The sequence below is a fragment of the Acanthopagrus latus genome, chromosome 22 (assembly GCF_904848185.1).
Source record: "Acanthopagrus latus isolate v.2019 chromosome 22, fAcaLat1.1, whole genome shotgun sequence".
Lineage (NCBI taxonomy): Eukaryota > Metazoa > Chordata > Actinopteri > Spariformes > Sparidae > Acanthopagrus > Acanthopagrus latus.
The window spans coordinates 5,504,870-5,528,892 of record NC_051060.1 but is presented as its reverse complement, the minus strand read 5'-3'; the positions used below and the strand labels follow the sequence as shown (position 1 = coordinate 5,528,892).

The 24,023-nt window shown below is 40.7% G+C and overlaps 1 protein-coding gene and 1 long non-coding RNA gene across 3 annotated transcripts; one reads left to right on the top strand and one right to left on the bottom strand.

Annotated features, from left to right (window-relative positions):
• The first annotated feature begins 136 nt into the window (after positions 1–136).
• Positions 137–23,605, top strand: cd109 (CD109 molecule). Its single transcript, XM_037086405.1, has 33 exons — positions 137–481; positions 635–801; positions 900–928; positions 2,269–2,505; positions 3,063–3,188; positions 3,657–3,696; positions 4,286–4,367; positions 4,476–4,569; positions 5,252–5,393; positions 5,508–5,617; positions 6,474–6,752; positions 7,700–7,801; positions 7,916–7,978; positions 8,303–8,476; positions 9,120–9,272; positions 9,951–10,040; positions 10,824–10,893; positions 10,993–11,110; positions 11,502–11,619; positions 11,802–11,915; positions 12,882–13,100; positions 13,376–13,511; positions 15,249–15,425; positions 16,557–16,638; positions 16,716–16,944; positions 17,371–17,542; positions 18,116–18,306; positions 19,271–19,426; positions 19,804–19,869; positions 21,137–21,276; positions 22,680–22,836; positions 22,930–23,032; positions 23,187–23,605. Exons 1-33 carry the CDS (start codon positions 411–413, stop codon positions 23,378–23,380), a joined length of 4,401 nt encoding a protein of 1,466 aa, XP_036942300.1. The 5' UTR covers positions 137–410; the 3' UTR covers positions 23,381–23,605.
• LOC119012030 lies at positions 7,685–12,242 on the bottom strand. Of its 2 annotated transcripts, XR_005072335.1 has the most exons (6): positions 12,050–12,242; positions 11,775–11,949; positions 11,537–11,611; positions 9,103–9,212; positions 8,284–8,403; positions 7,685–7,793 (listed from the first exon to the last, which is right to left on the bottom strand). It is a non-coding gene; the product is annotated as an uncharacterized LOC119012030 (long non-coding RNA). The 2 variants fall into 2 exon arrangements; XR_005072334.1 differs by lacking the exons at positions 7,685–7,793; positions 8,284–8,403; positions 9,103–9,212 and having other exon boundaries at positions 11,357–11,611.
• Positions 23,606–24,023: the final 418 nt, after the last annotated feature.

The window sequence follows — 24,023 nt, the reverse complement described above, 5'->3', positions numbered from 1 at the left end:
AACTTTACTGAAAGACAATACTTAAGTTTGAGTTGACTTGAGTATTTTGATTGTATGCCTCTTTCCTGATACAGTGTGCTCATTACTGTGAACTGTTTTCACAGGAATAGAGACTTACAGATATTATTAATCTGTGTTGGTACAGACCACAAATAATGAAACAAGTACATTTTCCTCTGTGTGAACAGTTTAAACATCCTAAGAGTTGAAACGCCAAGTTTCCCAAGAAGTGCTCCCAAGTAAAGGCTCCCTGGGGGGAGTCAGGTAAACTGACTCTGGTTCAGTTCATCAGGTGATACTGTAGGAGGAGGAGGAGGGGTCACAGGTATCTGCAGGTATGAAGACCGCGGCTGACATCACCTGCCTCCAGCTCCGAGCGAAGCCCCGTGGAGCGAGGGTCACTCGTGCAGATGGAGCAACTCCAGGCGTGGAGATTCTTCGGCCTCATCGTTCTCACCACCGCCCAGACCACCACACTCAGGTAAACACACACACACATACACAGGCAAACTCGCAAGTACAAGGTAAAGTCAGGGAAATATATCTAGTGAGTATATGTAGTCTCTTTCCTGTGAATAATGTAGGTGTCTGACAAGATACATGCTCACATGTTGTTGCTGGTCTGGTGTCTCAGCCCCGACCCTCAGCCCTCCTACCTGCTGCTGGCTCCCAAAGACGTCCGTCCTGGAGTCCCAACGTCGGTGTCAGTCACCATCCTGACCGCCTCACCGGTCACTGTATCTGCTCACATCATTCACAACAACCAGACCGGGGCCTCAAACTCTACCACAGTTGAAGGAGGTGAAACGTTTTTTTGTGTGTATCATCAACAAAAGAATGTATTTCGATCACCTGCAGAGACATTAAAGAGTGTTATTGTCAATTTCTTCTTTCTAAAGGTTCAACTAAGTTGCTGACTTTGCCACCTGTGAGTACATCATTTTTAAGATTTTCGGTAGCTTTGCTCCAATGATGTGGCTCCAACCTGAAGCATGTTTTACTTGATGTTTTAGATATATTAGTGTTAGCAGGATGGCAAGCAAGCCAATAATTATGTTACATTAAATGAGGTCACACTGCAGAGAGAGTTTTAGTGAGTTTTATTAATATTTCTTTGGTTGTTTTTGTCGAGGGGTGGATGAAGTGTTCTTTATGATGACCTGCGAGGTAACATGACTGTTTTTTGGTCAGTGGAGTTTGGTGTCTTTGAGGAGGTGAATCCTTTTGTGTGTCACCGACAAAATACTGTCTTCAATTACTTTGTACATTTTTGCACTCGTTCGCATTCCCCTCAAGGCGAATTGTAAATAATTTTGACTTACTTTTAATCTTGGGCCATCATCTGGTCAAAGTCTTTGTCCAGAAAACATTAGTTTAGAGCTAAATACCTCCAGACCTTCCCTTTATTGATTTTTAAAAGAACTGCACTGTTAAATAAGTCCAAACTGGTCATGCTTATTGTCAGAGTCATGTGAACATTTCAGCAAATCTCTTCGGGAATTATCTTTTATTTGCCGAAATAGGATTTTAATTCTGTCGTGTAATTTGAGCTGACTCTCCCTTTAATCACATCCAGAATTAAGTCAAATTTTGTTTTTCCAAACCGGACAGCAGGGAAACCTCTTAAAGAAAAATAAATTCGCCAGGACTTAAAAGACTTCAAAATGACCTGAGAAACTGTTGCTGCAATGTGGATGTTTTATCCTTTTTGACTGCTCCAAGCACTCATACCATAACAGCGGGGGTAGACGGGCACTGACAATCCAAGTGGCGTCTGTTTGCGAAAGCTCGCTTGACCACAGTCACGAAAGCAAAGTTGCACATAACTTTCTGAACAGTGCTGGTTGAACTCTCTTCTATCAGCGGTTTGTCTAAATGAAACCAGAGCAAACATGGATTTTTCTGTTTTTAAAGCAGAGGAGACACTTTTTTTCCCCTTGAAGCGTAAGCTGATACTTCTGAACAGAACCAGATACGATCAAGTAAAATTCAGACAGATGTTGAGCAGATCCGAAGCTGAGGCGTCTCGACTGATCCACAGCCCAGCTCTCAGTCTGCCGTCCTTTAGTTTGTGGACACCTGAGAAGCTTTTAACTCAGGCTGGACCTGCTTCAAAAACTGATTCCTACAGAGGTCGGTGAGGTTCTAGGATTTCCATTATCGACCACAGTCATTGTCGTTTGGTCTATTAGCTTCAGGAGGTTTTAGAATCACAAGCATGTATTTGTTAAACCCCTAATGGACCTCTGAATTGTTGTTCCCCTGCAGATCCAGGAGAGCGAGTCCAGCTACTGGCACCCTTACATCCTGGAGGTCAAAGGTCACGTGGGCGGCGTCCAGGTCTTCTCCAACTCAACACAGCTGCAGTTCCACCCCAAATGCCTCTCCACCTTCATCCAGACAGACAAGCTGAACTATCAGCCGGGGCAGGTGGTGAAGATCAGGGTGCTGTCCGTTCACCCCAACGGGAAACCCTTCATGAGCCCAGTGGACATCATCATCAGGGTGAGTCTCAGATTGATGTGCAGTGCACACATGTAAAAATGCTCAAACACACTATTTAGACATATCAGTGTTCAAACATCTTCATAACCAATCGTCTGGTGTAGCCATCTTTTTCATGCAACTTAAACCAGTCTGTCATTTCATTTAAAGCAACAGTTCTCCCAAAAAATGAAACTGCTTTCTCTTTATAAAACACAATATTCTCCGTTAACAGCAGGTTTACACTATTTCACAGGCAAAATAAGAGCAATCAGCTTCAATAAACATAACAAAGCAAAATACTGTATGTTCTGTGAATCAGTTAATCAACAAATAGCTTCATCTACTCGTGTATTTTCATTCTTATTTTGTAGTAACTCTAGTAACCAAAGCGATTAGATAAATGAAGTGAAGTAAAAACTGATCTGCGGGAATATCAAGGACACTGATACAGCGTCTTCCTACACAACATTACAATACAATACAATACAATACAATACAATACAATACAATACAATACAATACAATATCCTCTCCTCCATCATTCAGTATCATGTTGTTTGTTCTACCTCCTCCAGGATCCGAGGGGGAACCTGCTCAGACAGTGGCTGGCTGCAGATAGTGTCCTCGGGGTTGTGTCCAAAGAGTTTCAGCTGTCTGAAAACCCACCTCTGGGTGGATGGACCATCGTCACAACAGTCAATGTAAGTCTCTTCGGGGTACCTTACTGGGACTGAGGACTGTAGGAACTCATTTCAGATCTTTCTTAGATCAAAATGGAGTTAAACATGGATGGACTTGATATGTTGATAGGAAAATAGTATTTACTAATTTGATGAAGTTGCTTATCAAGGTAATGATGTTTTCAGTGTCCTTGAAACCAATTTTACATTCAAGATACAAAACTTATATGCTATACATAATATAACACATCCAGTTGAGATAGTGATGAAAGATTTACATCCTGACCTGAGATTTTGCTTGTGATTTTTCAAGTTTCAAGGAGCCAAAACTTGCCAGGAAAGACTGAAAGTCCACTCTTTTTTTTTTTTTAAATACTCCTCTTAAGGGTTGATGTCTACACACAAGAAACAATAAAAAGACATTTTATTTCATTTCTCCCTCATGTTGTCACTGAAATAAAGAGGGTTTATATTCTGTCTGTTTCACAGAGTGTTTCAACTGAGAAGCATTTCAGTGTGGTCCATTATGGTAAGTTTTTTCGTTTTTTGTATAATAAAAACTTGGATGATTACATGAAGACTTTTGTTTCTTACATGTAAACATACTCTGAATGCAGAAGTAGTTACCTATAAAATACCAAAGTGTTTCCAATTTATGCTACTCAGTCATGTATATCTCCTACTCTACAATTTGGATGGGAATCCATTTATGATAATATACAGATAATATATTATGTTATATAGGTCATGTAATAGAACATATTGTTAAAGATTACACCACCAACCTCTTGGATTGTGACCTCTTACATAAAAGCAATGTTTAGTTGTGTTTCTTGTGTTTCGTTGTTGCGTTGTCAGTTTCACCTTAGAGTAATTTTTCCTCTAAACTTCCCACATGTTTTTTTGATAACTTTCTGACACACAAAAGTCCACCCAAAGTTGGAAAAAAATAAAATATGAACAGATTTGTTTATCAGACCTCTAAAGATTTTGAACACAGGGCTTTTATATGTAACTGAGTCTTACTGCACTGTTATATTGGTACTGAATAAGCTGAATACTTTTTATTCCATCGCTACTTTCATCCAGCTCTAAAGTCCATGCATTGTGTGTTGCAGTTCTGCCAAAATTTGAAGTTGTGATAAACGTTCCGAAAGTAATTCATCATGAGGACACTCTGTGGGGCTCCGTCACAGCGAAGTGAGAACATGAATTTCAATCCAATTTCAATACTTTTATTGCCATGTTTGTGTATTAATGATGAAGTGCGCATTTTAAAAAAAAAAAATGTTGTGTTTTCACCCTCAGATACACGTACGGGAAGCCTGTTCAGGGAGATATGAATATAACATACCTGCACCACTTTCATGGTATTGAAGACGTTTATGATGAATTCAGTGAGGTGTGTATTTTCATGTTAAAGGAAGCAGAATGATGATCTGTTTACACCAAAAATATATATAAGCTTTAGAGGATGTACTATTTTGCCCATTTTACACCAGTATGAATAAAATACTTTTTTGGACGATTGGTCACCTGAAATAAAAACTTTAGAGGTATCACTTTGACATCTAGACTGAGATAGTCGTATGTCATTATTTTAGCTTTGTCTGACAACAATCGATGAATTAATAGTTACAGGATAACAGACAGATGATCTGGTAAGAAGTGAAGACACTTAACAGCCAGCAGGTTTTCACTGTAAATTCTCAAAGTAAACTACTGAAGTTATGCTTTAGTATTTAAGAGGAATTCTGATAGGAAAATGTTATGTGAAATGTTATGACGGAAATGCAAATTTACTCTACATTTGCATATTTACAATAACTACAGATGCTTATTACAGAATCAAAAGGCAATTTTTCATCACAATGCTGTAAGTTCACAGTAAAAGTGTGTTTGAGGTTACCGTAGAAACACAACCTATTACTGTGATGTTTGGTACCTCATCACTGTAAAATGTTGACTGTGTACTATTGAGAATTTACTGCAAGTATTAGCCAGTAATTTACTGCACAATTACATACTGCAGTTAATAGTTTTTACAGTGTATCCTTAATGACATCACTGCTGCTTTGATTCAGATTGACGGCACCGCAGACTTCATGTTTGACGTTCCCGAATACCACCCCATGAGCAAAAGAGCTGTAGAGAGTGCCTTCTATGAGGGATCCGTGGATTATGAGTTTTTGACGATTGTGGTTCATGTGACTGAACAGCTGACAGGTAAACAGAATGAATGAAGCCTGTAGTTATCCACACTGCAGTTGAGTTTTATGTAACAAATATAAATAGAGTTTTGTGTTCTTGACTTCACTCTGGATGCTTCTCATCTCTCAGGTCTCACATACAACAGTACAGCAAAGGTGACTTTGGCAAAGTTCAGATTTAAAGTTTCCTTTGATTGCTATCCCCAAATATTAAGGCCCTTTCTGAACTTCACTGCCAGGGTAAGAAAACTACATCTTTTGTTGTTTCACTCTAATTTGTTTCCAAAGTTTTAACTGTTTACTTTCTTACTTTTATATTTTTTCCATTCCTTTATTTGTGTTCAAGTCATCAACCTTTCCGAGTAAAATGTCAAGTAAAATATTTTCAGTCAGTGACGGAATGTAACTAAGTACATTTACTCAAGTACTGTTCCATTTTCAGGAACTTGTTCTGGAGTATTTCCATTTTCTGCTGCTTTGTACTTCCAACTCTGCATTTTGTAGTTTTTTTCTTGCTATATTTTTTTTGATAACTTACTTTGCATATTAAATGCTGCATAAGAGCCAAATTGTATTTTTTTAAATTATTTTACTAAATTACTGACTTCTGATCTGTTAATCAGTCTGGCCAGGAGTTGATTAATGAACAGTATAAAGTATATACTGTACATATTGGTAAATTTGGTACTTAAACACATTTAATATCAGACACTTTAAGTCTTTTACTCAAGTACTATTCGTATGGGTGACACCAACCTCTAGGAAAGTACATTTTTTAACCTGATACCATTATTCGAGTATTGCTTTTAACAACACAGTTGTGTTGGTAGTACGTGTAAAATTTAGTCTTTTGCTCACCCAAGCACGTTTACACTCATCTTTTTTAAAAGAGAATGTGGCAGGTTATCATGCAATGCACAAAAAGTGTCATCAACAAAGTATCACTTTCAATTATTATTATTCCAAGGAGATTTGAAGATTAGGCCCTGATATTCCACATTCTGTACCAGACACAATAGATCTGATTCTGCTCTTTATTTCAACATAATAAATTTAATTCTGAAAAGCATAGTCAATAGTTTCCGTGATCTTGCAGCTGAAAGTATCTACATACAATGATGAGCCGCTGTCACCGGAAGATCTGCTGAAAAACATCCAAGTTTCAGTGATGCAGGGAATTCAAAGTCCATGGAGCTGGAATAAGGAAGAAATAGACATAATGGAGCCTCGTCAAGGAAAAAAGTTGGATGTTCCCTTTATGCAAGTCCGTCCGGAGGAGATGCCGCCTGTAGACATGGAGTTTCCTGTCCCAGCAGATGGAGTCATACCCCTCTACATCCAGATAATGAACGGAACCGAAACACTCACAATTGATGTAAGATGATATTTATGTCCCCTTAAAACTTGATATTTATCCTGACTGCAATCTATTGAGGGTATGGTGCATTTGCTATAGAATAGAAAATACTTTGAAATGCCAGAATGAAGGATAAATTACTTTGTCTTTTGTATTATATTGTCTGTATTGTTTTCTACATGTAAAATGTATTCTACCATACTTCACTATGAACATTACAACCTAGGAATTACGGATCTATGAACATTTTGTGTGAAATTTGAACACAGAGACAGGATTAAGTAAAATGTAAAGCAGTGTTTTATCTGCATAGGGGAACAAAAGGCCCTGTTGTCAGTTTTTTTGTCCCAGTTTGGGCCAGTTAAACCTTTTTCAGTTGACTGTGATCAGCTATAAAGTCCAATCAAATTCAGACTAAACATGCTCTACTCTGTGCACTCTTCTCTATTGAGTTGTTGACATCTCGTCGCAAATGGAGATGTTTTTCCAGTAAGTGGTCCCTGTATTATTTTCTCACATGCATCCACATACTTGAAAACAATGGCTCTTTTGTGAAAGGAAATGCATTCATATTTTTTTTAACTTCAAGGATGCACACAGCGTGTTTGGGTGAATAACAATAAATATGAATAGAACTTTTGTTTGTTCACAAGAAAACTCAATAGGGAACATTCAAGTTAGAAACTATGAACGTAGCACCAGGTATTTACGATCAAGAAACTCTAATGAATATTGTTATTGTGTCAGAGCATTATGGTGAAGCGGAAGCATGAGAGGAACTTGACCCAGATCTAGGTGGAAAGTGAAAAAATGTTTTAAATATAAATGTCATGTCCACAGACAAACTGGGACTTTTTAGTCAGCTGCAGATGCCAAAAAGATTTTCAGCTTGATTATTCAGCACCAGAGCAGGAAACTTAAGACTCTTTTGCATATTCATTTGTTTATTTGTTGCTTGTTTCCAGGCTTCTTTTCGGGACAGCTATAGCACTCTACAGCTCTATAGAAGCTACACATCCCCCAGTGACTCCTACCTGCAGATTCAGAAACCCTCCAGACCTGTAGAGGTACGTAGGAAACACATGAGGAACTCGTTGTGAGAATACTGTCGGTCAAACAGGAAGTACAGTTATTCCAGTAGTGTGTTTACTCTGACTTATCACAATCTTTCCTGCCTTCAGGTTGGTGAACCTCTCCCACTGCACATTGAAAGGAATTTTCCCATGACTGAGATTCACTACATAGTGAGTTCCATAATGTCACTCAAATGTGTAAATGATTTATTTTATATTAATCTTCCAGTGCTTTCTTTTAGAGTTAACTTACATTATCTAGATTTGATTTGTATATCTCTTTTGTTTTGTATTTCATTGCCTGTTACAATATTAGCAAATGTTTTATCTTTGAGTTTGGATATTTGTTTGTAATGGGTCTATTTTACGTCTTGTGCAGCACTTATGAACTTACATTTTTAGCGGTATAGAACTTTAATGCTATATTAGCTTTACGTATAACTATTACAGAAGAATAAAGAAAAAGAAACCCTCACATCTGTTTTCTATGTGAAGGTGAAGTCCAGAGGTCAGGTGGTTTCTGCTGGGAAAGGCTCTGGAGTTCTAACTCTGGTCCCAGACATCACTTGGGCTCCTCTGGCCTGCATCATCGTCTACTGTGTGCATCCAAATGGAGAGATCGTCAATGATGTGATACAGTTACCCATCAAACAAACGTTACAGAACCAGGTAATACATTGTTTCAGTTTTTGCTAAATTCTAATATTGTTAGTACGATGATACAATGGTAGAGTCAAGTGCATAGAAAAGTAGAGTCAAAATTTACAGTAGCAATTAAGTTTATCACTGCAGCCTGCTTGGAGGCCGGGCAGAGGAAGTTTGGCCCTGCTTCAGAAAAGGTCTATCAGCCTGGCTCAGTGTGGTAAAACTGGTAATGGGAAAGCAAATCAGAGCAGCATGGTTTGACTCAAAAGTGCCAAAAGTGGCCATGGAAACCCCTAATTAATTACTGACATGAACATAAACAAAAACTCATCTTTTATAGCTTTAGCATACTTCTTTGCTTGGGGCTACCATGTTAGCATGCTAACATTATAGACGTCTATTTCATTACCTCAAACGCCATCTTCTGACGATACTTCTCTATTGATTTTTTTAATGTTTTACACCTAAACTTCTTCACATTGCACTTCCAAGGCCAAAAACTAAATAATGTGCAAACCAGTTCTTTTGGGGAAAAATAAACTGATTACTAGTTTGCCTGATCTGATGTTGTCTGGTAGTGTAAAGGGCTTTAAAGTGTGTGTCAAAAGTGTTTCTGATGGGAGTGTATGCAATGAAGGTTTATGACTTACCAGCCTGTGATTGGCAGGTTTCTCTGAGCTGGAGCAACGCTATGGTGAGACCAGGTAACAATGTGACTCTAGAGGTCGCTGTGGCGGAACCTGCCTCTCTGGTAGGGATCCTGGTGGTGGACAAGGCGACGAAGTTTGCAGGATCACACAATGACATCTCCAAGGAGTCGGTGAGATATTTCTTTGATCCAAAAATCCACCCCAATCTCCTCCTAATGCAGACTTTACACTATGTCACCTGACTTTCTGCTTTGCTGCTGTAATCATTACTACGACCACTAGGGGTCACTGCCTAACATTAAAATGAATATAAATGTTGTTTGTAAAGCTGCTTGCAAAGTCGACCTATGTGGTCATTTTTTATCCTGAGTGAGCGATTTTTTTATTATTGCTAGCTAAAATGACTCAAACAAGTGTATTATTTAATTCTTGATGTTGCTAATAATTTTTCCTCAGTCAAAGAACTTGAGTCACATGTTTTGTACAGATAGTTGGTTCGCATGTAACTCGCTTTGTCATTTATTACCGTCCATCCTGTGATCCGTAAACACCACATGCCTCTGTATCTCACCAGGGTCATCTCCGGTTTAATGTTTTCCAACAGTAGCTTTCCTGCAACATGTCCACCCATATTTTTTCCCAGTATATTAACATCCCCTGAAGGCACTTCTATGAAACCCAATCTGCCGCCTCTGACCCAAGTATCTGCTCATTGTTAACTGAGGCGCCATGAACTGTTTTGTCCCTCCCTCAGTCAAGCAGGTTCTAAACAATAACTGCTCTTTTTGTATTCTGACCTGTTTTGTTGGTCATTGTGGGCTCTGAGGATGTCGGTGTTGCTTTCACAGGTGCTGAGGGAGATGGGGGGGTACGAGGTTTCCACAGCCAACGCCTATTCTGACACGTTGAGAATGGGAGATCCAGACTCCATCTTTAAGGTTGCCCTCCCCAGAGACACATCACATCTGTTCTGTCACTAGAGTATTGTGTTAACTTCCCGTTCAATCAGAAGGAACAATCTCTAATGGTTGATTATGCCTCTGTCTTCTTAGAGATAAGCATTTTAAACTTCTTCCCTGCTTTACTTTTTACTAGTTATTTTTTTATTGTAACGTAAACATTCTCTGCCATACATTATACTACTGCATATGTGAAAAAAAGATCAAGCTGTTTTTGTGGCTCCAGGGGAGGCTGCGTGTAATCTGATAAACTGAGTCCAGGGATGTCAATTACAAAGTTTATATGGGTGCTGAAGCACTTAAACCAAGAATTGGTATTTTATGAGTGCAGTTCACATCAACTCCATGATCCTAACAAGGTGATTGACTGCAGCTCTGACTACGACTCTGATCATGATCACACTTTTGGAGAAAATGTTTTTTCCACTGATGTCCAGCTCGTTCTTTGCATCATTTACAGAGTTTCCTGATTGTCAGAAAGCATTAATTTTTGCCAAAGTAACTATACTGCCAACTTTAGCTGCTGTTAGCCAGTCAGCTCAGTTAGCTGTGGAGCTATCAGGCCTATTATTTGATTCTCCTTGCTGCCCTTTTCCCCACCAGCATTCCCCACTGGGCCACCTTTTCTTACTGGAATAACTTCAGAATGCTCTTTGCGTTTAATGTTACTAGTGTCTGGTGTGTATTAACCCTAATTCTTAGCCCTCCTGCCACATCTGGTGTAAACTGAGTATTTTTCATGTACTCTGTGTCTCTGTGCAGACATGTGGTCTTGTAGCGTTGACTGATGCCACTTTATACATGATGGACCATCATATGAATCCTGAATTTCGTAAGTTTTAAAAAGCAACATTAATCAAAAGCTTACTGTATAGTGTTTGTGTACTGTGACCTTGTGATGCTAATATAATTGACATCCATCTCTAAACAGCAGGGGAGGGAATACATCTCCTGGCTGACACAGAAATTCAATACATGGAGCAAAAACAGGAGCCACGCGAGCGCTGGAACTTTCCAGAGACCTGGATATGGATGGACACTAACACTGGGTGAGGCTTTATAAACATTGAATTACTCAATAAATGTCTTGTTGCTGTGTTAATGTATTTCCCCTAAAGAGAATGGAGCTATGACTAATCGAGACAAACAATCATATATTTTTATTTCAATTACACCAAGTGTGTGACTGCAAACTGCTTCTCTGTGCAGATGATACCTATTTTTATTCTAAAACTCAAGAAACAAAAAAGAGACAATTTGATTTTGCTTAGAATAGTGTCAGCAGTAATCATTATTTCCTCCAAGCGTATTGACACAAAAACACCCACAGTGATTTCTAAAACGAGCATTATACACTTTAGCGAGGGAATCGCATGCGAGAATTGTATTTTGATCATCGTTTTACATTAAAAATCACGTCTGTGTGTCCTTCTTCCACAGTAATTCCGACTCAGCAGAGATACATCTGACTGTACCTGACAGCATCACAACCTGGACGGCCACCGCCTTCGTCTTATCTGAGAACCTGGGCCTGGGCATCGTAGAGAGTCCTGCAGAGGTATTTACATCACTTGAATGACTTCCTGTATAAAACATTTTTAGGAGAATTCCCCTGGCACTATTTTGTCTCTTCTTTTGTTCACTTAAATTGATTATAAGCTGATGTCTATATGACTGCGAGTGTTGCCTTTTAACGGATGAGACAGTACATACTGAGGTTTCCATGATACCCTCCTGCAGCTCACAGTGTTCCAGGATTTCTTCCTTTCTTTGAATCTTCCGGCCTACGTTATCCGAGGAGAGGAGCTGCTGCTGGAGGTCATTCTGTTCAACTATCTGCCACAGGACCTGGAGGTCAGTGTAACCCTCCTCACACAGCTGGACTCAACTGGAGTGGAGGGTCCCAAGAAAAGCTTGATTTTACACGATTTAATGCATGCAAAATATTAATGGAATCATGATTAATTAAAAAAAAAAAGTGAACTTACCATTTTTCTTGAATGATGCAAGTCGCTTTTGTTATTCAGTTTGGGTCAATTAGGTTGTTTTTTTTTTCATTTGAAGGAACTACTTTTCAAGCAACTAAAAATGTCCTTATACCCGTTGTTGTCCGTCTATGCACCACACCATCAAACCTGCAAAGATTTGGCAAATTAGTCCAAAGATATATGGACAAGCAACGGCTTGTAAGCATCATTTAAAACTGAAAAACAATCCACAATGACTTTATCGGTTCATAGACTGTCTTCTGTAGCTCCATGGTGATGTATTGAAGCACAACCAAAAAAAAAAAAAAAAAATGGTTTGGTTGCAGCCTTCATTTTTTTAACATTTTTTCCTTAATTTCATGGGAGCTCCTGAATGTTACATTTTCAGCTCCCTTCGCTGTAGTTTCGGCTAGCAGTTTAGCAAATTATATATTTGCACTTTTGATTATGAAATGCACATTTGAGCTGATGAAAAACTTTGCTCACTGCCAAAGATGTTAATCTGGAGTCTTAATAAACTGCGATGTTAGGTCACGTGATGCTGTTGATGCTGGCCTCAGACTGAATGATATATCTGCTTTAAATCAGTCTGTTGAGTCTGACAGTGTAATATGTCACTGTGACTACAGCAGACTACAGCAGGTGTTGGATTACCCGACCCAGGTTCTCTTTAAAGCCAACACAAAGAGCTCAGCGAACCCTCAGAGAGCTGTCGTTCTCAGAATTTCTATTCTACTTTAATATTCGGTTTCAACAGAATGCCGTTTTGTGTCTTCCTGCGCTGCTGGTATTGTCAGCCCTCTGTGTGAATCCTCTCTGTCTTTGTTGTCAGGTCATGGTGATTGTTGCACACAGCGACACCTTCCAGTTCGTCTTCCCGGACAATGAGGAGCTCCCCACGCCCAACGTTCGTCATGTGTCGGTGAGGAGCCAGAGCGGGGCGTCCGTCCTCATTCCCATCAGGCCGCTGGTCCTCGGAGAGATCCCCGTCTCTGTGAAAGCCATGTCGTCTGAGGGGTCCGACTTCGTCCGCATGGGTGTGCTCGTCAAGGTGCTTATGTGCCCTTTGATGTTACTGATCATATAGTAAAGGTGGCCTTGATAAGAGGTAAACAAAGGTCATTGACAGTAAGAGTCAAAGCTGTCGGCTTGTTTTAATCAGAGCATCTGTTGACTGGCTGCGGCTCCAAAACAAACACAAGTGTTCCAGACAGGAAACCCAAGAAATCTTGATCTTGTTTTACTGCTCTGCCTTTCCCACGAATATTAGTCACTCGGTTTGTTTGCCTGTTGTGTTTCCACATTTCCCGGCTGTTGATTCCTCAGGCCGAAGGACTCGAGCAGTCGTTCTCCACCTCGCTGCTGTTTGAGGTTTCTGCCTCGCAGCTTTCCAGAGACGTGATTTTCACCTTCCCGGCAGATGTTGTGGAGGGCAGCGAGAGGGTTTCAGTGACGGCCGTCGGTATGTAAACACACCAAAAGCACAGATTCAAAGCAGATACAAGCAGATCACAACAACAATGAAAATAAAATGAAAGCACTTGTAGTCATAGGGCATTAAGGGGGCCGGGGGCCCACCCAATGAGTCACCTTTACCCACCCCCCACCTTTGAGCTGTCTGGACCAGACTGAACCCTTGAGCCAGACTAATGTAATAATAATTGACTGGTGAATGCTCTTGTATCAGTTCATTGTGCCCACCCGTGAAAATGTAATGCCCACCCACTAAGATGTTTCTGCCGCCGGGTCTGCCTGTAGTTAGCAGTTGCAGATTTAGTTTACCGTCCTGATGTGTGTGCTGTGTTTTTAATGGCACGTTGTCACGCGTACGGACTCCAGCATGTTTCAAGCGTCGACAGCATGCGTTAAAAATAACCAGAGGTGGTTCCTTCGGGGTTTAGGGTCGTCGGAACACACGTGTTCAAAGCGGGCCGCGGCAGGAAGTTAAAGTGTTTCCATGAAACGAGGTGCAGACGTTCAACATGAAACACACGTGCAAACGCAAGATGCAGCGTGCTGAGATCATAGTTTCCTGTGGCCAGGTGCTGAACACGCAAAAGATATTTATAACAACAGTGAGAATCAGTGCTGGAGTTAAAGGTTAAATGTCGCGTCAGCAGTGCGGAAGCAAGCTGGTTGTTATGTGGACGGTGGAAAGTTGACTTCACATTTCTCACCGAGACTCAACTGGGAGCTGAACTTGGCCTTTTGCTACAGTTTGCAGGTGATACCCGAGTGAAAACATGTGTTCCTCTGCCCTCTCTGAATGACAGTAAAGTGTCTTTCCCCGACTGACCAGACCCATTCTCAGTTGTCTTAGGCCCTGTACACATGTATTTATTAAAACTAAGCCCTTTCTATGAATGTTGGCCTTCTGTACACACGTTACCAGTGTTTTAGTTAGAAAAATGCCAGCTCTGTGTACTCATGTGTACATGTAAAACGGAGCCTTTTTGGGAAATGATGACGTGTCACCTCAATTCATGCGTGCTGCACATTGCTTTCTATGGTGGTGTGAAGGTGTTGAATCAAAGGTAAACAATTATGTGTCAAATAACTGTGAGTAAATTAATAATTAGTTGCTATTGTTTCTTTTTTGAAGTCACTGCAGCCAAAGGGGGTAAAAGTTCTGAATGTTCTCTGTTTTTGTTACGTATTGGCGATATAGACTCTATCACCACCTACTGGCCCCGCACACGAGTTTCAACGCTTGCAACTGTTTTTGCAATCTCGTGTGTCTTGTTGTTTTACAAAAGAAAGTTTGTGTGGACAGCATTTCTTTTTATTTGGAAAATATTTGCTTTGAAAAATATCCATATTAGTGCGCACAAGGCCTCAGTTTGTTCTTGAAAGTCGATACAAAAATAGTGACACACATTTCTTAAAACTGAATTGTGAACATCTTTGTTTGTGAATCTTCAGAATCGCCCTGCTTTGCTTTTGCAGACAGATGTGCTCTCATTACTCATCCTCCATCGCTGCCTCAGCGACGCTCCACCCGCTGAGGTTTACAGTCAACCAGTGAGGTTAACTCTGCGTCCAGAGCAGCTCATCCAAATCAAAATATTTGTATCAGTAATCTGCCGCGACAGTGCAACATTTCCCTCCATGTTTAGCTTGGCTAACAATCAGTAAACATGACTCTTCTCCCTGGTGTTACTCATCGTGTCTGATTTGTCTGGTCTCCATGGCGATGAAGGTGACATCCTCGGCCCCTCCATCAGCGGCCTGGACTCTCTGATCCAGATGCCGTACGGCTGCGGGGAGCAGAACATGATCCACTTTGCACCGAACATCTACGTTCTGCAGTATCTGAGCGCTACAGGACAGGCTGACCAGGACATCACAGACACAGCAACAACGTACATGATGAAAGGTAGAGCAAGGACAAGGATCAGGTCCCATTAACCCTTGAAACTGCACATATTGGAGTTTACAGATAGACATCAACCATCTGAATTTGTGGAACATTTTTGAGATCGATTTCACAAATGAGGCATCTTTGTTGCCACTTGTTGATTATTCTGGCTGTGATTACAATCATTGGCTACTGATTTAATCAGTTAGCTTGCTAGCATTAACTCCACAAGATAGTTACCGCAGAATCCAGCTACTTTACACAAGCAGAAGAAGCATCCCACTGTATTAATACTTTGTTAGACAGAACTGTTCTGCATTCAAAATTCTACTTGAATGAAAGTATGTCAGTTAAATTGACTCAGTGAATCAAAAGGAAATGTACTCATTATACAAAATGCCCCCTTTCAGAGTGTCAAAAGGTACAGTTCACCCCAAATCCAAATATTTTCTCTCTTGTGGTGTGTTCAGACCAAGCGTGATGAAAATGTTTTGTGCAACAAGATTACATCCAAAGTCAATGATAAGATGCAGATGACGACACGTGATTGAAGCAACATAATAATCACTATGATAATAATTATCACTAATTGTGGCCCTGCCAAGACGGTCAGGCCACCTGGTAAGTTTTGGAAATGCGTCTCAGCACTGCACAGCGCAGCTCTTATCGATCCCAGCTCCGTTCAGGGAGCAAGCATTGTAAAAGATGTTTTCTTGTCATCTGGCCGACAGACCTGACGAGGCATCAATTCAGACTTTTTTTACGAGACGGCATTATGATGTTGTTATTTCGGCGTCTTTCTGATCCATTTCTTGCGGTCAGATCACAGAGAAATCACTTTGTTTGGGGATGGTACTGACGTGGTTTCGCACTGATTTTTATTTGCTTTACTCGCACAAGTAGAAGCAATTAAAAATGTGTAAACCTGTGGGAAAACTTGCGCGACATGAATATTTTCTTCACATTTGGTCTAAACACGCTATTATGTGTAGTGTTATTTATCCATCTAGATTTAATGTGAGTTGCAGAGTTTTGCCTTCTCTCTAATATAATATAACTCTATAATAGAACATTTCAATGTAAACATTCCCAGAAGAAGCCTGACAAAGACCTGACTGCTGCACAATCCCTGCTTGTCTTTCCCACCAGGTTATGAGCGAGAGCTGTCCTATCAGAGAGTGGACGGCTCCTTCAGTGCCTTCGGAGACAGCGACTCATCTGGAAGCACCTGGTACGTCACAAACTAGTAGGTCAAAGCACGGAGAGATGTCCTCGGAATCACTGATGAAAGAAACTCCGTCTCTGCAGGCTCTCCGCCTTCGTGCTGAGGTGTTTCCTGCAGGCACGGCCATTCATCAGCATCGACGCCCACGTGTTGCACAGAGCAGCGGCCTGGTTAGGGGCCCAGCAGGGGGCTGATGGGAGATTCGAAGAGCCCGGTCGGGTCATCCACACGGAGCTCCAAGGGGGCCTGGACGGCCCTGTGTCGCTCACAGCCTACGTCCTCATCGCCCTGCTTGAAGATGACGACATCAAGGTGAGAGCCAATAAAAGAATCAAACTTCGCTCAGAATGCACTGCAGCCACAGGACAGATTTTTTTTTTTTTTTTGAGTAAGAACTGACCACAGCTTTTCTCAACAGAATACTTTTGCTCTCTCCAGCCACATGCAAGAACAACCTGACCTGATCTTGGCTCTTATTTTGAAGGATCTCTGTTTTCCCCCCACAGGGATCCATTAAGTCTTAATTTTAATGAGCCCTCTGTAAAAACATGAAGAGTGAAAGCTGGACAAACTCATGTGACCGCAGATGGGATCAAACACTACACATCCTAACAAGACAAACACTCTCAGGTCCAAGGATGTTGCCTCACCACGCCGCGTCTTTATGATCTGATCTCATAAATGCCTTTGAGCTGAAGTGACCGCTTGCACACCACTGCCCTGTTCTCTGTCTGTCAGGCTCAGTACTGGAGCCAGGTGTCTGCTGCCCTGATGTTCCTGGAGACCCGTCTGGCCCTCGGCGTCTCCACTAACTACAGCCACAGCCTGCTCACTTATGCTCTGGTTCTGGCTGGCAGTTCCAGCGCACCGACAGCAATCAATGAGTTGATTGGACGCGCCGAGATGAGAGGTACAGTGTGTGTGTGTGTGTGTGTGTGTGTGTGTGTGTGTGTGTATACAGTGGGATTGCACATGTATTTAATAATGATAGTAGTGATATTAATATGGCAGATTTACCATCAAACTTCTTACTTTTCAAAAACAAGAAGTCCTTGACTTCACAAAGAGGTATAAACAAAAGCAGGCTGCCTTTCTCGAGCCACTCATGTGATTCTGCGCATCAGCTATAACTAACTAGCCACTTAAGATGACGTTAGATCACTGAGCTAGGTGAATGCACTGTCTCCATCTGACTCCAGTAATGTTGAGGTAGATTGATAAGCTGGTTCATAAACTCAAACAGCCAGAATCCCAGAACCTTTCAAAATAAACTGAGCTGTTATTCTGCTGCTGTGTCTCTGGGTGTTAATTCTTCCAGAGACTCTGGATCTTTTTACATGCCATGGATTCACTGAAGACATGACCTCCTCTTTTAAATGTGTAAAAGCCTCAGTACAATGAGCCCATTTGTTTTACAATACACCAAATAATTCAGAGTCCTCTAACCATGTATATATCTCCTCCGGCTCTGCTCTGTGAGAAGACGGCGTGCCGATGTGGTCTTCCCCAGACGGCAGCCTGTCGTCCTCGTGGCAGCCTCGCTCTGCGGACATCGAGATGGCGTCCTACGTGCTGCTCTCTCAACACAAACTGGGCCTCATCGCAGAGGGGCTCAGCCTCATGAAGTGGCTCAGCCAGCAGCGGAACCCCAGGGGGGGATTCGGGAGCACTCAGGTGCGATACTAAAATTCAAAAAAAGAGAAAAAGAAAATGATCTGGATGCTGGATGTCTATGTTAGGAAAAGGTTTTGGTCTGTAATCAGCCCGAGAGGCCACAGAGTTTATCTCCTCGATTTATTCTGGTAAATTTCAGCAATAAAAAAAAAATCATCTGTTGGTCCAAATATGCATTACAGCACCAAATGTGGATTAATCTGCCGCTGAAAAAAGTCCCAAACAAATTCCCAATTTCCAAACATTTGAGAAACGTTTGATAGAAACTACAGTCACCATGTTTCATAATATTACTCAGAGAAGAGATAAAAGTATACATCTGTAAGACATTTTTGTAAAGGTTTGTGTCCTTTGACAGAAGCAATGAGCTTGGAGCTGGAAGCCACAGTCAGAGAAGTCGGAAAGTATTTAAAGTTGGGCTAGCTCACTGTGGGTTTTGGTCTTTTCATGGGATTTGTTTGCAATGCACAAAAATAAAAAAAAAATAAAAAAATCAAACATGGTCACTTACCTTTAACAGATTTAGGCTTTTGTTTACTGGTTAAACTGGATTCATGTAAAAGGAGAAATTCCAGTCTGCGTCACTTCAAACTGGAAACTGCGGTTAGCGTCACATCAGAAGGAGGCTGTGGCCGTCTGGGCATGCGGTGACTAAAGTGGGATTAACCCCTTAGCACGCTTGGATGCACACATGCACAAACATGCATGACAGATGCTACAAGCGAACAACAAAGATCTAAATACTGAGCCAGCAGATCTAAATACAGTAAGGCCTTTCTCAGGGCTTGTCCGGCAGAAATGACTCTTATCTGTCTACAGAAACAGATGCACAGACATGCACACGTGAACACGCTGAAAAACAACTGTAGCCGTAAACAGGAAATCAGAAGCGAATATCAAAGCAGGAGTCCATCGGCTATGGTCAGATAGGCGGTGTATATTTAAATCTCGTTTCCTGTTCCAGGACACAGTCGTGGCTCTGCAGGCCTTGTCCACGTTCACAGCTCTTGGTGGGTCTCACGACATCGACCTCACCGTCAAAGTGGAAACTGACCCATCAACCACCGTCGCCGCCTTCCATATCCGCCAGGACAACTACCTGCTTCACCAGAGCCAGCAGGTACACTGACACCAAACACCTGTATAAGAAACAAAAGCATATAGATTATCTGTGTGCAGATTCAGCACCTCAGTTCACCCTCTGGGAGTCATGGCCATATGACTTAATAACTATGACGATATTTTTTTCCAGACTTTTTTGGCTTGTTCTGAACTTTCTCAAAAGGTCAAGTTGGAACAAATTCAAAGCCAATGGAAGCCCATTTCCACCAGTCTGATGGAGAGATCCTATCAGTCATTACAATGCGAAACCTGGAAATTATGACTTAGTACCTCAAAATTCCGAGAGCATGAAAATGACTGACCTCGCTGGGATACCTTGATGTTCAGGTAGAACACAGTAATCTGGGGGCTAACATTTGTGTCCAATTGTTCCAGATTGAACCAGAGGAGACGCTGAACCTGAAGGTTACCGCAGAGGGCCGAGGACTCGCTCTGTTTCAGGTACAGCAGCAATGCTCAAACTGTCACTGGAGCCGTTGTCAGCTGCAGTAAATGATATGTACTGCGAGGACTCTTTCTGCTGGTCTGTGTGATGAACTGGTGACTGCATTTCAACAGCAAAGATGATGGGAGCAGATTTTTTAGTTAAATTAAAGGCCCCATATTGCGGTAAATTTAATGTCCATAATTTTATTATGGTTGTCTACTAGAAAATGTTTCCACGCTTTGACCCTCATGCAACTGATAACAGAAGAAAATCCCTGTTCCATGTCAAAAACTGCCATAAAAATACCTTATATTAATATTGTTTTCACCTTTCACTGGGTTGCATTTTTCAGCCAACATCAGTCGTGATATAAAATAAATAAATAAAAATAAATAATAATAAAAACTTTTGCCAAAATGTATGAAATATGCCAAAATTATCCCAAAATTACAATTAATAAAATGTAAATGTCCACTGTATGCAGTCCACTGCCGCATCACTTCTATCCACTGTCTGTCTTAACACCACTGCTCTGATTGGTCAGCTGTCAAAGGCCTGAGCAGGCACTGCCCCCACTGTTTCTGAATCAGCTCTACTTCACAACCATGGTCTATAAATATACTTAGACCAATGCTTGGATATAAACCGCATTATACACTTTGGGACCTTATAAAGACAAATGTCTAGAGATTATATCAAATCCAATAATACGACAAAAACATGAAATCAAAACTATGTGATACAAATTGCAACTTAAGCAAACATTGAGATAACTAAGATTTTTAAAACAATTTCATCATTTCCTAAAATGTCTGTCATATGAGACGAAAAAAAACCCTTGAGTAAGAACAAGTCCTTTAGTTCAAATAGTCCAGAGATGCATCACCATGAGCCACCCTCGACACTACAGACGTCTTCAAACATTCTGGATTTTCTCACAGCCCATAAAAACGGATGCGTAAAACAAGACCCAGGCAAGGGAAGAGGAACATCCAATGAGATCACGAAGGAAACTGGAGGTGGGGAGGGAAGGAAATAAAGTGACATTATAAGCCACATAGGAAACGCAGAAAAGCAGACGGAGGAACATCCAAAGTAGTGGAGAGCAGATGGAGTTAGACAGGGGGGGGCAGGAGGTCCCTCAGATCTGAGGCCAGCAGGTGATTTTCTTGTAACGTTGCATTAATTTAAACCGGTCCTGGATTTCTTCAAGTGGAGTAATCTTGTAATCAGCACATGATAGTAGACTCTGATTTTCCCTCTCATCTTCTCCTGCCTCAGCTGAACGTGTTTTACAACATCAGGAGCGATGAGCCGATGATGAGGAGGAGGCGACACACAGGAGAGCACGAGGCGTTTCATCTGTACGTCGACCTGTACGATGCGGAGTCAGACTCCGCACAGCTGCACATCTGCAGCAGGTGAGTTGGGTCGAGCTCTCTGACGGCCATTCACCCGGTTGTTCGCAAGATGTCGGCGTGATGCAACTGTGTCAGCAACGGAACATCAACAGCTTGTATTTGATGTGTCAAACTGCTGCGGCCGTTTCCAAACAGTAAAACATAATCAGTAAAGCGCGTAAGTCAAGAGGAAAACCGACAAGAACACCAGATGGGAATTTGATAACAAGATTACATACATAAAACATAAACTATTTAAAGACAGTAGTGGTGTAATGACTTAAATAAAATGCTTTAAAAGCAACATATGTAAAACTTTTACCTGAAAATAACAGCTTTTAAATCATGCTCATGGTTCAGTGTCTTGTAAAAGTATGAATGGTGTCACTTCAGTGAGAGGGGACAGAGGGCGCCAAATCACACAAAATGCAAATTTCTACATAGTGATGCTTTAACTTCTGATGGTGTGTAATGCGTTTAATGTTGACAAAAAAGTCTCCTGGGGTGTTTGTTTCGACTTTTACAATTTTAGATTTTAAAAAAATGAATAAAAAAAATGTACATTGGGTATTTAGATTTTGAGAATTAGTGGAACTATAAAAAAGAAAAAAAAAACAATTAAATATAATTTCCATATATTTACAACAATGGCTGCTACAATAGTGGCAAAATGATTTCAGGATAACAAAAATATTCCTACATCTGTAAAAATTTTAATTTTCATCTTTATCTTCAGCAAGCAATTACACTCAAAGCAAGTGTGTAGGGAGGTTGAGAGAGATATTACTTACTGAGGCTTCTTCTTCTTCCGTTTTTCTTCTGGTGACAACCTGCGTTTGGGCTCATTACCACCACCCACTATGAGAAACCAAGAATGGAAAGAAATGGGAATTATTTAAGAAACTATTTAAATGATAGTATCATATGTTTATCAATAACATGATATCAATATTCAATTTAAACAAATCTCCATTAGTGGTGATACTGGTTATTTGTGACACCCCTATGAGCAACCAAGGTTAAATGAAAAATAAATTAAAATACAAAACCTATATAGATATAAATATATTTTGGAAATATATTTATAAAACAATAAAGAAATGTAAGTCACCATATGAATAAAGTTCTTTCTTAATAAAAATAAAGTTTGTAAGTAGCAATATAATGTGCTACTCTCATCTTTATTAACTTAAATAATAATTAATTATGATTATGAGAAATTTCTGAACAAATAACATTTGTTTTAATACAGTTTCCATTTTTTCATTGTTCTGCTTTATTTTCTGATGATTTACAATCTGTTCTTTCACACAGGTGACAAAAATAAACACATTGAACCTATTAAGTAAAATGGTTTGTTGTCCCAGTACAAACATACTGTAGCTTTCTAATATCTGCACATTGTCACGTGTCACCCTCTGCAGTCTGTCGGAGGGTTCGGGTCTGAATGCGACGGGCATGGCCATCGTGGAGGTGGGTCTGCTGAGCGGCTTCACTCTGCCTCCAGAAGGCTTACCGACCGATGATGCCTTAAAGAAGGTGGAGACACAGCCGGGGAAAGTCGTCCTGTACCTGGACTCTGTAAGCTTCACTGAAACACGCTGAGAGATAGACACGATCTGTCTGAATGCTTTGTCTCTGAAGCGAAGGACTGAAGCTTGAATTGTGTTTCAGGTGACAACGGACGAGATGTGTGTACAGATTCCTCTGGTCATGGAGTACAAAGTCGCCAAAATGCAGGAAGCGAGTGTTGTCATCTATGATTATTATGAACCAAGTAAGGGTGAACCGTAACACCTTCATTTCTCTTTTTACTCTTTCACCTCTCTTTTTGAGGAGCTAGAGGTGTATTTCTGTTACTACATGATCCTGAATTCAAAACGTTTAAAGTGTGTGAACTCATGTTGGACCTTTGACCTCCAACCTTTCAGGACGGAGGACGGTGAGGATGTATAAATCAGACTGGAGGAGCGACATGTCGGCCAGCTACTTCTGTGGCGATGACTACAGTCAGTGCTCCGACAGCACAGTTTATCACATCAGCGCTGCGTCACCCTGCAGCCACAACTTCCAGCTAACCGGTTCACTTCCCGCTCTGCTCCTCCTCTTCCTCCTCCTCATCTAAATGAGGTCAAGCTATTTCTAGGTCAGCTCTGTAGATGCATATATTTCTCAAGCTTTGTGGAAGATGCGAGTCGTTTACATGAGTTGTATGATGTGATTGATTTTTTGAAAATGCACAATTTTTTTTATGTTGTTTTAATAAACATGTCTCCTAGTTTTACTGATTATTGTGCCTGTCACCTGCCTGGTGTTGATTAGAATGAAAAATTAAATTTTAATTGATGTTGATGTATGTGGCTCTTCTCTATTTGCAGCAAAAAGTGAACTCAGTAAACGATGTGATAAATGAGTGTATGGTTTTTAATAGATAAAGTCAACACCTATAAAGAAGGACCTCAGCCCACGTGTTGGATCTAAGAGGAATAAAATGTTTATATACAAGCGCTTTTATAGCCAGCGGGAAACTTTCCTTACTTCCCACTTGACTTTTCAGCTTGTCATTACATTTTACTTCATATAGTGTTTGTTCGTGAAATGTGCAGGAAAATACAACTTTGTACTTAATTTTCACTCACTTTATTCAGTTGATCTGTGCTCAAGAGAAGTCTTATATGTCTCTTTATAAAGTGCCTTCAGGACTTTCCACTCAAACACCTGTTTGCAGTGAGCGTCCGTGTTTTATCTGAGCAGATGCACTAGAACGC